General features: G+C 18.0%; 5 protein-coding genes across 5 annotated transcripts; 2 read left to right on the top strand and 3 right to left on the bottom strand.

The window, feature by feature from the left end:
• Positions 1 to 534: 534 nt before the first annotated feature.
• PGAL8A_00025600 (ATP-dependent helicase, putative) lies at positions 535 to 2700 on the bottom strand (the record flags this gene model as incomplete). The annotated part of the gene is made up of 1 exon (XM_028674249.1): positions 535 to 2700. The coding sequence occupies one exon, from the start codon at positions 2698 to 2700 to the stop codon at positions 535 to 537; it is 2166 nt and encodes a 721-aa protein (XP_028530621.1).
• Positions 2701 to 4481: 1781 nt separating this feature from the next.
• On the top strand, positions 4482 to 5560 carry PGAL8A_00025500 (conserved Plasmodium protein, unknown function; the record flags this gene model as incomplete). The annotated part of the gene is made up of 4 exons (XM_028674248.1): positions 4482 to 4801; positions 4974 to 5172; positions 5316 to 5378; positions 5465 to 5560. 4 exons carry the CDS (start codon positions 4482 to 4484, stop codon positions 5558 to 5560), a joined length of 678 nt encoding a protein of 225 aa, XP_028530620.1.
• Positions 5561 to 5669: 109 nt separating this feature from the next.
• On the bottom strand, positions 5670 to 7827 carry PGAL8A_00025400 (ATP-dependent helicase, putative; the record flags this gene model as incomplete). Its single annotated transcript, XM_028674247.1, has 3 exons — positions 5670 to 5850; positions 6286 to 7005; positions 7292 to 7827. The coding sequence occupies 3 exons, from the start codon at positions 7825 to 7827 to the stop codon at positions 5670 to 5672; spliced, it is 1437 nt and encodes a 478-aa protein (XP_028530619.1).
• A 906-nt stretch (positions 7828 to 8733) lies between these two features.
• On the top strand, positions 8734 to 9796 carry PGAL8A_00025300 (AN1-like zinc finger family protein; the record flags this gene model as incomplete). Its single annotated transcript, XM_028674246.1, has 5 exons — positions 8734 to 8829; positions 8967 to 9071; positions 9268 to 9363; positions 9561 to 9681; positions 9777 to 9796. The coding sequence occupies 5 exons, from the start codon at positions 8734 to 8736 to the stop codon at positions 9794 to 9796; spliced, it is 438 nt and encodes a 145-aa protein (XP_028530618.1).
• A 787-nt stretch (positions 9797 to 10583) lies between these two features.
• On the bottom strand, positions 10584 to 16519 carry ATPase3 (cation transporting P-ATPase, putative; the record flags this gene model as incomplete). Its single annotated transcript, XM_028674245.1, has 2 exons — positions 10584 to 10917; positions 11088 to 16519. 2 exons carry the CDS (start codon positions 16517 to 16519, stop codon positions 10584 to 10586), a joined length of 5766 nt encoding a protein of 1921 aa, XP_028530617.1.
• Between the last annotated feature and the right edge of the window lie 186 nt (positions 16520 to 16705).

Genomic DNA, 16705 nt, shown 5'->3' with positions numbered 1-16705 from the left:
TATATGTATAGCAAAAATATGAATGGAATAAATATTTATAACAAATTGATAAAACTTTTTTTACATATATGTTAATAATCATATATAATTTTAATAACAATTAAAATAAAGTTATTTTTAGTGGATAAATAATAAAACCTAAAAAAAAAAAAAAAAAAAAAAAAAAAAAATCATTTGAATATTAATTCCTTCTTTCTCAAGAATTGAAAAATTCAAATTAATTTTTTTCTTCATTTGAATCTATTAGAAACTAGACTGATTTTCTATATTTATATATACACTACTTATTAAAAACTATGTTTTTCCATAACTTTTTTTTTTTATAAATATTGTAGAAATGAAATTTTTCTTATAACTCATATATTAATTATATTAGTATTCTTCGTGAAATTTCTTTTTTTTTTCCTAAATTTACTTAATATATAAAATTTATAATTTTTTTTTTCTTGCATTTCTTTTTATAAGATGAACTTGTATATATATTTATGTAAAAATAAGAAAATAATAAAAGTATATTCTTTTTATATATATATTTTAATAATGTCTTCTTTTTCTATAAGAATAACTTTTTTTATTATTTTGATATCTACGAAAGGTTTCTTCAGATGATAAATTTATATATTCAGGTATTTTTTGAGCTACAAATAAATCAAGGATTTTTCTATATTCATTTTTTGACATACTTTTAAAATTTTGAATAAGTAATTGTGCTAAATTTTCATTTAGATCAAAAAAAGAGGAACTTCTATCTTTATTGTCTATTTTTACTTGAAGAACTTTATTGAATGTATTTACATTTAATTCACTTGAGATTTTATTTATCCAGTAAATAATGTCATCTTCATTTCTCCATTTTCTACTTTTATTGATGAAACACAAAGTGATAGTTTCAGATAATCCGCTAATTAAAGATCTTTTTTTTATATGATCTTTTTTGGTTATAACAGCCAAACATCTTGATATCAATTCTATTTGATCTATTTGTGTTGAATTACATTTATTAATAATATCTTGTGCAGTTTTATGAAAAAAAGGCAAAACATTTTTATTCACACTATCAATTCTTTTAGATGCTAAATTAGAAGCACATAAAAAAACATCTTCATTACTTGGTAACGTTTCTATATTAAATTTTATACCACAACTTTTTTCTATTTTTAGTAAATCATGCTTATCTTCATTTGAAAATAAAACTAAAGATGTTCCTTTTTTATTAGCCCTTCCAGTTCTTCCTGCTCTATGAATATATATAGAAGAGTAATTAGGAGGGAAACATTGTATAACTAAATCAACATTACTTATATCTAATCCTCTTGAAGCAATATCAGTTGCAATTAAAATCTGAAACATTCCTTGTCTAAATCTTTGCATTGTGTATTCTCTCGTCGATTGTGCAATATTTCCATGTAAAACAGAGAAAGTCAAAGATTTAAAAGATCCTTCTGAACACAAAATATCTGCTTCTAATTTAGTTCTTGTAAAGATAATAACTTGGCCACCATTTGATTTAACTAAAATAAGATCTTCTAATAGTAAAGCTTTTTCTTTTATATCATATGGAGTTTTTATTGCTATATGGTTTATATTTTTTGAAGTTTTATTAAATGAATCAACTACATCAATACAAAAAGGATTTTTCAAATATTTTGAAGAGATATCCTTTATCCATGATGGAGTAGTCGCAGAATATAATAATATTTGAGCTTCTTTTAAATTTATATGACTCAATATTCTTTCAATATCATGAGTAAAACCTAAATTCAACATTTCATCAGCTTCATCTAAAACAAGAAATTTTATGTTTTTTAAAGATAAATTTTTTCTTTCTATATGATCAATTATTCTCCCAGGTGTTCCAGTTAAAATATCAATTCCTTTTCTTAATCTCTTTTCTTGATATGTATAATTTTCTCCACCATATATAGATATTATATTAAAATTATAAAATTGACTTATTTCTTTAAATGTATTTTCTACTTGTTTGGATAATTCTCGAGTTGGTTCTAGTACTAATATAACGGGGTTTTTACTTTCAAATTTATATTCCTCATCTCCTTCAGTTATTTCATTTTTTACTTTTTCTGTTTTCATTTTATGTAATTTCTCTACTAATGGCAAAGCAAAAGCTAATGTTTTTCCTGAACCCGTTTCTGATCTTCCTATTATATCTTTTCCATTATATATAGGATTAAAACTTTGAGACTGAATTTTTGTCATATATTTTATTCCCTTGCTTTCTAAATAATTTACAATATTTTTATTTATTTCATCAAAATGAGAAAACTCATTTTTATCATTTGTACTTTCAATTTTTTTTTTTTCTTTGTCATCTATTATATTATCATCATTTGGTTTTTCATAATATTTAATATTATCTACATCATTTATTGAGTCTCTTTTTATATGATCTATATTATTATATATTTCACCATTGTTGTTTGTTTTATCATTCGTTTCATGGTTCAGATAAATAGAACTTTTATTTTGTTTTTCATTTATTTTTCTTAAAAGGAATTGTTTCTTTAAAAAGTTTACATTATTTTGATATATAAAGAAATTATTATTAATAGATCTAAAAGTTAAAATTTTATTTGTCTTACAAATACATATATTTAAATATAACAACAGAAACGATAATGTAATGTAAATTTTTAATTTAATACCAACATGATTCAATATATTACAAAATAAAGATCTCATGCTTATTTCTTCTTATTCCTTTTTTTTTTTTTTTTTTTTTTTTTTTTTTCATTAAAGAATATTGAACAAAAAAAAAAAAAAAAAAAAAAAATTTATAAGAAAATTCTTTTATATTTGTTATATTTTATTTTAATTAATACAAAAGCATCATAAAATTATATATCATCTAAAGTCATTTTACAACATTTATTTAAAAAATTTACCATATTAAAAGAATAAAATTTTGTTTATAAAAACATACAATAAAAAGAAAATGCATAAATATCAATAATTTCTTTTATATATTATTTTTAAAATAAAATATTTATACATATATATATATATATTTAAAATAAAAAAAAAAAAAAAAAAAAGAGAAAATAATATAGTATTATGTAATATTAAAAATAAGCTCATGTAATAAAAACTTACGACAAAAATTAGTACCTTAATGTACATAAAAATAATAAAATTGAATTAAAAATTAGTAAAATTAAAAGAATTAAATATTTGAATAATAATAATAATTTATTATTATAAGTGTTTTATATATATATAATTTAATAATATATTTTTCTATTAACATATTGAAAATTCTATTAGTGATATTTTATTTATCCCATAAAGTATATATCATTTTTATTTATATGTTTTTTTCTTTTTGTAAAATAGTATAAATAAAAGAAAGAGAGAAAATACAACTTCTTGAGTTATGCATATTTTTTCTGAATTTTCATTTATATGTTTTACTATATGTTAGATTATTTTACTACATAAACTACTTAAAGTTTTATATAAAATATAGATATATTCGTTATAAATATTAGTAAAAATACAAATTTTTTTCTCTTTTTTCATCGTATCTACATCTTGAATTTCTTTTTATTTTCTTTTCTAAAAGCATTATCTCACCTCTAAGTATATAAGAAAAAAAAGTAAAAAAAAAAATATTTTTACCTTTTCATGAGTTTTATAAAATGATTATACATTAAATGGAAGTATTTAAAATGACAATAACATTATACTTTTTCTCATATTTTAATAATAAAAAATATACTAAATAATAATATATTTTAATTAAACGAAAACATTATACCATTATTAAAGATGTTAATATATATATAAAATAAAATAATGTTATATTAAGAATTCTGATATTCAATCATCGGTTACACACATATTTCATTTAATTATATTCCATTAATTTGTGCATAAAATAATAATGCTAGAATATATTTCAGAAAAAAAAAAAAAATTATTTTTGATAAATTCTTAAAAATGGAGAAATACTTATATTTTCTTTTTTTTTTTTTTTTTTTTTTTTTTTTTTGTCTTATTATATCATATAATTGTAAACGTTACAAATTTTTATTTTAAATTTACTAAAGTAGCTAAAGGTGCACAAAGAAAAAAAAAAAAAAAAAAAAAAAAATTNAATTTTTTTTTTTTTTTTTTTTTTTTTCTTTGTGCACCTTTAGCTACTTTAGTAAATTTAAAATAAAAATTTTTAACGTTTAAAATTATATAATATAATAAGACAAAAAAAAAAAAAAAAAAAAAAAAAAAAAATTCATAATACCTAAGGATTTTAAATTATATGAATTTTTAATAATTGTACTTTTATTATACAAAAACATTTCTACATGCATTTGAAAATTATTTCTACAACATACAGTTTAAAAAAAAAAAGACTGAATTTTGTGTAAATTTTTCGTAATATCCGATTGAAAAAGTTACTATTATTCTTTAATATTTTTTTGTATTATATTTAATTTTTAGCTTTAAACTTCAATTTTTTTAAAATGGATGAAAAAAAAAAAAATTTTTATAATTATGTTGATAATATGCATAAAAAAAATGAAGAAATACACAAAACAATGCAAATTAAAGAAAAGTTAAAAAAAGAAGAGCAAAAAAAAATTGAAGAATCTGAGGAAGTTATGAAAAAAAATGATATATATATGTCCAATGTTGATAATATAAATAAAAATAAGGAATTAAGCTATGTTAATTTAGAAAGAGAATTATCTATTCAAAAAAACAAATTACAAAATTTAAAATCCTTATTAAGTGAATTACCCGATGCTATTGATAAAGAAGACGAAAAATATAAAGAATTTAAGTATTTAAAAAAAAAAAAAAAATTTCATTATATAATAAAAAATACAAAAATTTTAAAATGTACATATAAAATAAGAAATACTAGCTATGCAATACATATATAAAAAAAAAAAAAAAAAATAAATAAGAAAATATTAAATATAAAAAATTATTTTTCATTTCATTTTGTAAAGAAAAAAATCATACAGAGAAATTAATGAATTAATGAATACATTAGAATCATCAATTGGTTCTAGAAGTATTGATGAAATGTGGGATAAAATAAAAGAATGTCATAATAATACAGAAAAACTAAATAATGCCATTCAGGAAACATATAGTGAATTATCTATGCTTAATGAAAAATATTATAATTCAAAAGATGAATTTAGAGTAATATATTTAATTTATCCTAAACATTGTTATCTTTTTTCTCATTTATAATACATTTAAGCATGATATATTTTTTATTAATATATAATTCTTTTATATTTCACAATTTTTATAAATCAATATATATATTATTTATTTTATAGGATCTTGTTGAATTAGAAAAGAATAAAAAAAAAAAGCTAAAAAAAATATCAGTAACACTACAGGTATATTATATATATATATATACATATGCTTATTTATATTATTGATTTTCTTTACCTTCTTTATTTTTATTTTTCAAATATGGTAGTTTATTCAAAATTTAAAACAAGGGGTAGGTGAAAAAACAAATAATGAAAATGATTTAAAGAAAAAATTAGAAGAAATAAACGATTTATATAAATAAGCAACGTTTGGCAATATTATATTTGGTGTGACTTTGTATAAATTTTTTACTTTCTTTCTCTCTTCTATGTTTATTATTATTACTTCTTCTTTTTTTTTTTTTTTTTTTTTTACATTGAATTTTTTAATTCTCTTTTATAATTTTTTCTTAAAGATCTTTTTCTACTAAAAAGTTCTTCAAATCTTACATTATTTTTATGAAGTTCATATATTTTTTTCGTTATTAAATCATTCAAATTATTAAAAATATATATATCGCCTGTACTTGCCCCTCTACTTATTCTCCCATTCCTATGAAGGAATAAAAAAAAATATATTAAGATAACATTTTATCTAAAAAATATATATAAAAATACAACATATAAATATATCTACATTATGTTTTAGTTTTTTTTTTTTTTTTTTTTTTACTACACTTTTTTTAAGTATAATACAAAACTTTTCTATTTTTTTTTTTATTTTTTTTCATTCTTTATTCTTTTTTTTCTTTTTTTTTTTATATTAATATTATATCATATTATATCAGATTATATCATATTATTTCTAATATAAATATTATAATATCATATAGTTGTCTTTTTGTTTTTAATATTACTATAATTATAATAATGTAATATATTATTATTATGAATTATTATATAATTTACTTTTAATAATGTATTATATATAATTATTTTATTTTTAAATTTTCAGAATTTTATATTTCACTTTATATTTTTTAATTACCTATGAGTATATACTATGATATTTGTTGGTGTATCAAAATGAAAAAGATGCGTTATGTTTTTCACGTCAATACCTCTATATATAATATCAGTAGTTACTAAAATTGGTTTTTGTGAATTCTTAAAATGTTCTAGAATGATTAATTGATCTGTTTTTTTAAATGAAGAATTAAAAATGAAAATGTTATCAAAAACTGATTTCATTAAACTAAATGCCTGATTGCAACTTTTAATAGTATTGCAAAAAATAAGAACTTTTTTATGATTTTCTCTTTGAAGAATTTTTTTAATTGCTTCAAACTTTGTATTAATATTATAAATAGGTAAATTAATAAAATGATAATTAATAAATGGATGAATATTATGAAAGTAATTTGTTTTTATAATTACTGAATTTTTTATATATTTCATTATGTTGTTATATATAGATTTTTTTCCTTTATTACATAAGGTAGATGATGTTATTATTGATACAAAATTATCATGTATTTTTTTTATTTCATCAAAAATATAATTCATATATTTAATGTACGGTTTTTCAAATATTACATCTGCTTCATCTATTATCAAAAATTTTAAATTCTGAAAAAAATTTATTAATATTTCTTTATTTTCTTTCATATAGTGATAAAATTTTACAGGAGTTGATATAATTATGTGATTCTTATTTAGATTTATCTTATCTTCATTTTTTAAATTAATTGTTTTAACTTTTACATTTCTAAAAATAAAAAGAATATACATATTTTTGCATATTATATATTTTTTTTTTTAATTTGTAGAAATAGTAATATATATATATATATACGTATATACAATGTATATTTATATTAAGTCTATAAATAAATTTTCTTCTAAAATGTTGTTTATATTAAATTATTTAAATGTAAAACAAATATTGTTCTATTTAAAATGGATATTTATTTAATTAATGAAACAAAAAATGTAATAATTTATTTTAAAAACAAAAGAAATTTTTTATTTTATGAATAATGTTTTAAAATTACTTTGAAAGAAGTTTTATGATATCATAACACTGATTACATAATAAATTGCTATATTGAAAAATTATAATACATGTATTTTTTTTTTTTTGATTTAATAAATGATTTAAAATTAAAATTATGTAAGACAAAGTTTTCCCTATACCATTTTCCGCACCTATAATAATATTTTTTAATTTCTCATAATTTTTATTATAATAATCTAATAAATCTGATTGAATTATTGAAGCTACATTAATATTATTTTTTTTTAATTCCTCTACTAATGTTTTATGAACATTTAAATCAGAAAAAGTTTTATTACTTTTAAAAAAATAGTCATCTTTGTTATTTATGATTTCATTTATGGATGGGAAATTTTCGACTGTATAATTGAAATTCCTTTGTGAGTTTTTAAGAATAAAATTTTTATATTTATTTTTTAAATTTACATACTTATTTAACTTAATATTAATATTAATTATATTGTAACTATATATTTGAAAAAAAAAACAAAAAAAACAAAAAAAACTAAAAATTAAAATATGAATAAAAAACATAATAATTTATTATTTTTAATATTCCTTCCTTTGATTTTTAAATTTCATTAAGATGAAAAATAGAAATTTCTTAAAAATAAAATCAAAGAAAAGTTAAAAAGTATTTAAATATATAGAAATTAAAAAAACAGTGTAATTAAAATGTAATAATATTTTTATATAAATAAACGTTTTTATGCAAATATAATTTTATAAAAATTAGAAATTATTTTGAAAACTTTTATCATATTGTAGAAAATTGTTATAATTATTTTTTTTCATTAAAAATTAAAAAGATTTTTGATACATAAAAAAATGAAAAATTATTGTTATAAATTATTAAAAAGATAAAAAAAAAAATGAACAATTTTTCATTTAAAAATTTAATATACCTTTTTTTTTAAAATATAATTTTTTTAGTAAGAGTAAAAATTTCTTTTTTTAATAAAAAGTAAAAAAAAGGTATTTATGCTCTTTTAATGGTTAGGGAAAGATAGTATAAATTATTTTTCTTTCCTTTTTTTTTACATAAATTAAAAAAAAAAAAAAAAAAAGAAATAAACAAAATAAAAAAAAAATAAAAAAAACAATCCCATCTTTCAGTATACATAAAAAATGGAAATTTTGTATAAAAATGAATTACATAAATGAAAACATTTATATATACACATTAATGTATTTAAATGATTTCTAAGAAAAAAAAAAAAAAAAATGAATATATTACCATAAAATAATGTGCTAATTTATTAATAAGAAGCTTTTTTCACTTTTTTTTTCTTCATAATTTTGTAACAAAAAAATAAACAAATTTATATAAATTAGTTTCTTCTACATCTTTAGGTAAAATATAGTTTTTGTCATTTAATTTTTTTTTTTTTTATTGAAATGAAAAGATTATTTTAAAAAAAAAAAAAAAAAAAAATCAAAATGGCTTATTTTTCCGATCTTAGCAAACAGTGTGAAATGATTGGTTGCAGAAATCATGATTTTCTTCCTTTCAAATGTGAATATTGTAATTTAAATGTATAAATATATAATAAATAAAATTACGTGTAAATATGATTACAGTCTGTTTATCAACATATTTATTCTTAGTCAGAAAAAAGAAAAATGCTTAAAAAGGTTATTTTTATTTAAAAATTTATGTTCACTTATTACAGTTTTGTGAATTACATAGAAATATTCAAGAACATCTTTGCCCCAAATCAAAAAGTTTTGATTCAAAGGTTGTTTTGTGTGAATATTGTAACTTGACTTTACCTGATGTAAGTTAAAAGAAATAAATTGTAAATAAAGTGTGATTCTAATAAAAAATTATGAATACATTTTTTCATTTGTTTATATTATTTTAGTATTTATGTTTATAGTTCCATGGATACAAAGTTTTTATTTACCTTTTTATGTTCTTTAATCATAAAAGTATATTATATACATAAATATTATATTTTTATAAATATTCAGAAAACAGAAGAAATAAAAAAGCATTTAATTTATAAATGCTCATATAAAAAAAAGAAAATGTCTATACTCATATGTAATGAAAAAGAATGTAAAACAGTAAGTAAAAAAAAAAAAAAAATAAATAAAAATTATTTTTTTAAAATATGTACTCATTTATACTTAATAAAAATTTTAAATTAAATTGAGAGGTGAAGATTTTTTTATTTTCAATATTTTTTTAATATGTAATGTTTCATAACAAAAAATTTTCATAAATTAATGAAAGACATGGATATTATTTAAAATTTTTTCAGGTTTTAAATGGAATTAACAATTACAAATGTAAAAATTGCAAAAGGAATTTTTGTTTGCCTCATCGGTATCCAGATGTGCATAACTGTATCAAAGAGTCAAAAGAGAAAAGCTTCTTTCAGAGTATACAAAATCTTTTTAATTCATATATTTAAAATAAAAAATTACAAATTTATTATTTTTTATTTTTATTTTTTTTTTTTTTTTTTTTGTAATAGAATATTTTTTTTTCTTTTAGAATATAATGAAAATAAAATTACGAAACAAGATGATTCCCTTAAAAAAACAAACAAAAAAAATAAGGTTACCTCAATTTTTATATTTGGATATATATATATGACTTTTGTATGAAATACTTTTGATAATAATTAAGAAACTTATGTAATTTGTTTAATTTATATTTTTAAATAATTTTTAGAAAAAATGGGAGAAATGTTGCTCAATTCAATAAAATTGATTAATTAAATTTATTTTTCTATATTTTATTTTTTGTTACTTTCATAAATTTATATTATATATATATATATTTTACTTTTGTTTTTTAATTAATAAAAATATTTCATCTTTTATTAAGTATTCTCTTATTTTGCTTATGATTTGTTTTAACTTTTATTATTAAAAAAAATATACTATTACATCATATATGAAATACACTGCATATTTTATGTTTCATATAAGAACATAACTTTTTTTTATTCTTTTTAAATTTTTTTTTTTTTTAACAATTCAAAGGTTTTTTAATTAATAGTAGTTTTAAGTTATAAAAAAAAAATTTAGAAACTGTAAAAAATAAATTGTAATAATTTTTTTATAAAATTAACAATTAGAAGAAAAAAATTAGCATTATAGATAATTATATATGAAAGATCAAAATCAAATAAATTTCATATGATTTATAAAATAAAGAATTTTTAAATTTTTGTTCAAAAAATAGAAAGAAAAAAACATGAAAGAACTTTTATATGATATATAAACAATTAAGGAATATTTTTTAATTATGGGAAAAAAAATTAAAAAAAAGAAAGTTAAACAGGAATTTTTCTATTTTTATAATTAAAAAATTTTCTTACCATATTATAAAGTTTTTCACATAAAATATATTTTGATATAAAAATATTAAAAGCTATATTTAAAAAATTTAAGAAAAGAAATCTTATTTTATGGTTCCTACTCAATATGTTATTTCCATTAGGTCCATAAAAATTTAAACCACTAGCTGAATATGAAAATAAATCAAGAATTTTGAATTTAGTAGTTTTTGAAATTTCATTATTGCAATTCATACGAAATAAACATGTTAACTTATTAGGACCTCCTAATGTTAAGTATAATAAAAAACTATTTATCAAAAAATAATACCTGTAAAAAAAAAAAAAAAAAAAAAAACAGAATTAAATATAATAAATTATAATAATATTATAAAAAAATATATATATATATATATGTACATATGTATAATAATAATAATAATATAACAAAATGTATTATATATATGGTTTTTTAAGTTTTTATTATGCATATTCCATTACGTCATAAAGGTATAATTCGTAAAAATATTTTTTCTGTATTTTCCTCCAAAAGTTAAAATAAAAGCACTATTTACAATTTGAAAACAAAACCAAATACATGTCAAAAAACTTTCATAATTATCACTCATTAGCCACCAAGATGATTTGGGTGCTGAACTGTTCATGTGATATGATGTTGGTAAGTTATAAATATAAAAAAATTGAAAAATAATTATATATAGAAAGAAAAAATTAACAAAAAGTGTACATAATAAAGAAAGAATAGTTTGTGCACCTATAATACTTGAGGTAGGTGTCTGTGTTTTTAATTTAAGTGCTGGTTTTGATAAAGTCATTGACTTAGCTAGCAATAATAAAATTACATTATCAAAAAATAAATATCCGTATTCTGACATAACTGCATGTGCATGCATAAATAAGACAATTTTAATAATTGAAATCATAAATCCATATAAAAGCATATACTTATAACAATTTATAGATGTAACTAAACATGCCCTTCCTTCTCTTAATATATCAATCACACTTTTTAAATTTTCATTTCTACTACTGAAGGGTGATACTACGGATGTATCAGAATTTGATAAAGCTAAACCTGCATGGGAAATTTTTAAAGCACCACAATCATTGCTTCCGTCCCCACACATACCCGATATATAACCAAAACTTATAAAATCTTTTATTACTTCAATTTTATTATTTGGAGTTAACCTCGAAAATATTCTTACCCTTAATAAGAAATTTTTATATTCTTCCAATCCTTCATTATTAAATTCTTCATCTGTATTTTTAATATGAAATATGCTTTGTTTTATTAATAGATATGCTTCACCTGTTAAAATTATTTCTTTATAAATATCATGATACAATACAATATTTTTATTAATTTTTTTGTCATTTTGTATATTAACAAATACCAACTCATCATTTAATACATATCCATATACTATTATATTTTCTTCGTATTTTTCTTCATTTATATAATGTGAAGCTTTATTATTCATAAAATCATATTGATTTTTAGATTTTATAAGGATGCTTTCCTTATCTTTTATATTTTTATCATTTTCCTTACTATTATTAACGCTATTATATTTATCAACAATTATATCATTGCAATTATAATTTTTTTTATTAGTACCATTATTATTACTACTATTCGCAATATCTTTATCATTTGAAATTTTACAAATAACACTATTTTTAATACTACAATCATTTTGATTTAAATTATTAGATATAGATTCTTCTTGTCTATCTTCTTTTTTGCTTGGAGATAATAAAGGAGTATTTTCTTCTGGTTCATATTTAAAGTTTTTACTATTATATTTTGATTTAATAGATGAATACTTTATATCAACATATTTTTTACTTTTAACATTTTCTTTATCAGTTTCCCTTTTATCAATATTTTTGTTCTTTTTTTTTTTTTTTGATTGTTCATTATATTTTTCTGTAATGCAAGAAGAGTTACCTAATTTGTTTTCACTGCTGCTTGATTTTATAAGATTTTCAAAAGATAAAAATTTTGTTTCGTTAGATTGAAATTCATTTTCATTATTATTTTTTTTAATTTCATAATTAATATTAGAATTTATATTTAATGAAAAACAAGAGTCATAAAATTCTACTTTACTAAATAAACCTATTCTATTACCAACATATAAACAATTATAAGCATTATCACCAGTTAATATAACAGGTCTAATTGAAGAATCTTTTAAAGTTTGAATAACATTAGGTGCATCATTTTTTACATGATTATTAAACATTATTAATGATAAAAAATTCATTTCTTTTTCTAATTCTTCTCTAGATAATTCCATGATATTCTCATAAGATGATTTCCGTATAATTTTAAATGCTAAAGCAATAACATAAAATCCATTTTTACTATATTCTTGTTCTTTTTTTTTAAAAAAATATATTTCATCGTTTTTAATACATTTTTGATAAATTTTATCAAAGGAACCTTTTGAAAAAACAATGTAAATTTTGTCTTCAAAATCAAAATATCCATATGATAAAGTAGTAGATATTTTTGTGTAATAATCAAATTCATATGTTTTTAAAATGTCGAAACATTTATATTCATCATTCATTTTTAAAGTAATTTTTTTTATATTCATATCATGTTTATTAATATAATTACTTATTCTCATCTCAGTTGCTTCAAATAATCTTTTATCAATTTCATTTCCATATATATTATTACTATCATAATAAACACATGAACAACCAGCTAATGCATAAATTAGTAAATGATAATTTGATGGGGTATTATTAAAAGTAACTTTATTAGTCCACATTAATTTACTATTATAAAGTAGGGAAGTAATCAAATTCATAGAAGTATTAGATTCATTAATATTACTTGTTTTTGCAATTGTATTATTAATACCTTTTTTATTACTGTTTTTTAGGAAATCTTTTTTTTGTTTCTTTTTAATAAAATTATCACATCTGGTAATATTAGAATCCACATTAATTGATATTTGTTGATCTTTCTTTAATTTATCTTTTGTTTTATTTTCAAAATTATCTTTATTATACTCTTCTTCATCATATGAAATTTTATAATTATTTGGATTATTATATTTATCAAGTCCCTTTTTTTGAATATTTTTTTTATTATCTTTATTAATTTTTTTTAAATTTTCATTATAAATATTTTTTTCTTGTTCTTTATAATTAATATTCTTTATTTCATCTTCATAATATTTATGTTCTTCCATTTCATCATAACTTTGAAAAACATCACCAGTTGATGTTTGCCTACTACCATTGCTCCTTTCATTTTTATTGCAATTAGATGACTTTTGATCATAAAATTTTTCTTTTTCTTGTTGATCATATGTGTCATTATCTGTTAAAGTAAATAACTTACTTTTGTAATATGGAAAAGATTTTTGCATATATTCATTATTTATGTTTTTATTTTTTTCTTGATTAATATTACTTGTCTCATTGAAACCAATACTAGAATAAAAAGAATGTTGTGAATTATTATTAGAATCATTCTTATCTTTAATATTACTTTTTGCAAAAACATTATTATTAATATTATTAGAACTGTAATATTCAACAATATTATTTGACAAAAAATGTGGTGCATTATAGTCAAAATCTCTTAAATTCCAATTTTTTTTTAAGTTATTTTTGTAAAATGATTTAAAATTTTTATTATTAAGTAAAGAAAAGTTTTCAAATTTGATATCATATGTATCATCAGAAATACTTTTGTTATGATTACTATGTCTTGAGTGTATTTTTTTTTTTTCGTTTAAAATGTTATTGCAAAAGTGAACCCCTGAAAGTTCTATTTTATGATCTGTTAATGTTCCTGTTTTATCAAAAAAGAAAATACGAATTTTACCACATATAGGAATTCTAGATGGAGCAATGCAACATATATTTTTTTCTTTTTTTAATCTATTTGTAGATATATTTAATCCTATATTTAAAACTACAGGTGTCCATACTGGTAATATTTGAGATAAAGTTCCAATTGAATAAAAAATAGATGTCATGTTAAAACCTAAGTAATATATTTGAAAATAAAAACAAATTAAGCTAAATAAAATGGTAAAAATAAAAACTATGGGTAATTGAGAATCATATTTAAAAAGTAAAGGATTTGGGAATAATACATTTTGCATGTATTTTCCTTTATAAGTATATATGCTTACATTTATTACTATAGCATATATATTATCTGAAAAATTCAAGGTAGATATTACATCTGTTCCAGCATATAATATATTATTTGTGTTATAATTATTAGAAAAGTATTTATTATGTTCATTCTGTTTATTATAATCTCTTTTGTTTATTATATTTGCTTCATAGTTTTTTTTTTTATTTATTCCTTTTTGTTTTTCAATAAAATTCTCTTGGTTTTCATTAAAAATATAAGATTCGCTTGAGTTTATCTTTTCACAAGAATTAAAAGAATTTAAATTTGATATACATATTTTTTTCATTGGTCTAGATTCCCCTGTTAATAAACTTTCATCAACTAAAACATTTCCTGTTAATAATAAACAATCACAAGGTATAGTCATTTTTGATGTTATTATAATTATATCACCTATAGTTAAATTATTTGAAGGTATCTGTTGAACTATAGAATTTCTGTAAACAGTTACTACAGTGTTATTATTAGCTTGAATATTTTCAAAAATTTCTTTCTTATTTTTTTGATTTTTAAAAATTTTCTTCATTACTGTTAGCAAAGATATAACTAACCAAATTAAGGATGTTATTATTTCTTTCCAGAAAAAATTTTTATAAGTTATAAATAACTGAAACATATAAATACCATCCAATAACTCTCTTTTTAAATTTTTAAAAAGAGAGTAAAATTCTAAATGAATATTATTATATCCATACTCATTTATATTATTTATAATTTCGTTATTATTCAGACCTCCTTTTTTCAAAATGTAATTGAAATCTAAATTATTTACTTTTTCATTTATACTATGAGATATATTATAAAAGGCATCCTTTTTTTCATTATATACATATTTCATACTGCGAAAAAAAAAATATCGTATATTTTTTTCATTTATTCTTACTTTTACTTTATGAACTTTTAATTTATTCAGAGATTTCGTTTCAATTTTTTTTTTTTTTTCATTTCTTATTATTTTATCTTCCCTCATGATATTTTCCTGATTTTTGCTTCTCTTTATTTTATTGAACTCTTTATATTTTTCTTCATAACCATTTTTTTTATATTGAAAAATGCTGCTTTTATTTTCATTTTTATAATTATTGGATAAATGGAAATGTAGAAACAGAAATTTTCTTAATTTATAATAATTATTTTTAAAAAAAATATAAAAAAATTCAAAGACATCTTTGAAAATGTTTTTATAAAAATTTATGTAATCTTCATTTTTTGTATAAATTAGTACATAATCACTATCTTTTAAAAGTGATGGTTTTAAAAAAAAACCATGCATATGTTTTCTAACAATTAATATTCCATACGTAATTATAAAACTTAATAGAAAAAAAATAAAAAATACAAAAGCTCTATCATTCCATAACTTTTCATTATTTTCATATATACAATATTCATTAATTATCAATAATATAATTATTATATGAGTAATTAAGTAAAATATAATAGATATATTTTTTAGCATAAAACCAACAAAACTATTTTTATATCCTTCTTGTCTAATAATTACTTCATCTGAATTAGCCGATTCATATATATAATTAAAAAATTCTAATTTTTCATTTTTATATTTTGATTCATGGTTCCTCCATTTGTGTCTTTTATTTATTTTATTTTGAAAATGTTTTTTACATAAACACCATATAAAAAAGCTTAATAACAAGAAAATATAAATAAAACATATATATTTAAGCTCTTTGTAATTAATTAATAAACTATCAGATTTACAAAATCTGAACATTTTTCTTTTTTTTTATTCATATAAAATAATCCTTTTTTCTACTTAAATTCATATATTGAATTCTTATCTTAATTATATTTCGTTTCATAAAAAAAAAAAAAAAAAAAATGAAAAGCTAAAATTATATATATATATATATATGTTTATTATTCTTTATTTTTTTTTATAACTTGAACAAATTTTTTT

The sequence above is a fragment of the Plasmodium gallinaceum genome, assembly GCF_900005855.1.
Source record: "Plasmodium gallinaceum strain 8A genome assembly, contig: PGAL8A_v1_21, whole genome shotgun sequence".
NCBI classification, from domain to species: domain Eukaryota; phylum Apicomplexa; class Aconoidasida; order Haemosporida; family Plasmodiidae; genus Plasmodium; species Plasmodium gallinaceum.
The sequence above is the reverse complement of the archived record's forward strand: the minus strand, read 5'-3'. Positions and strand labels throughout refer to the sequence as shown.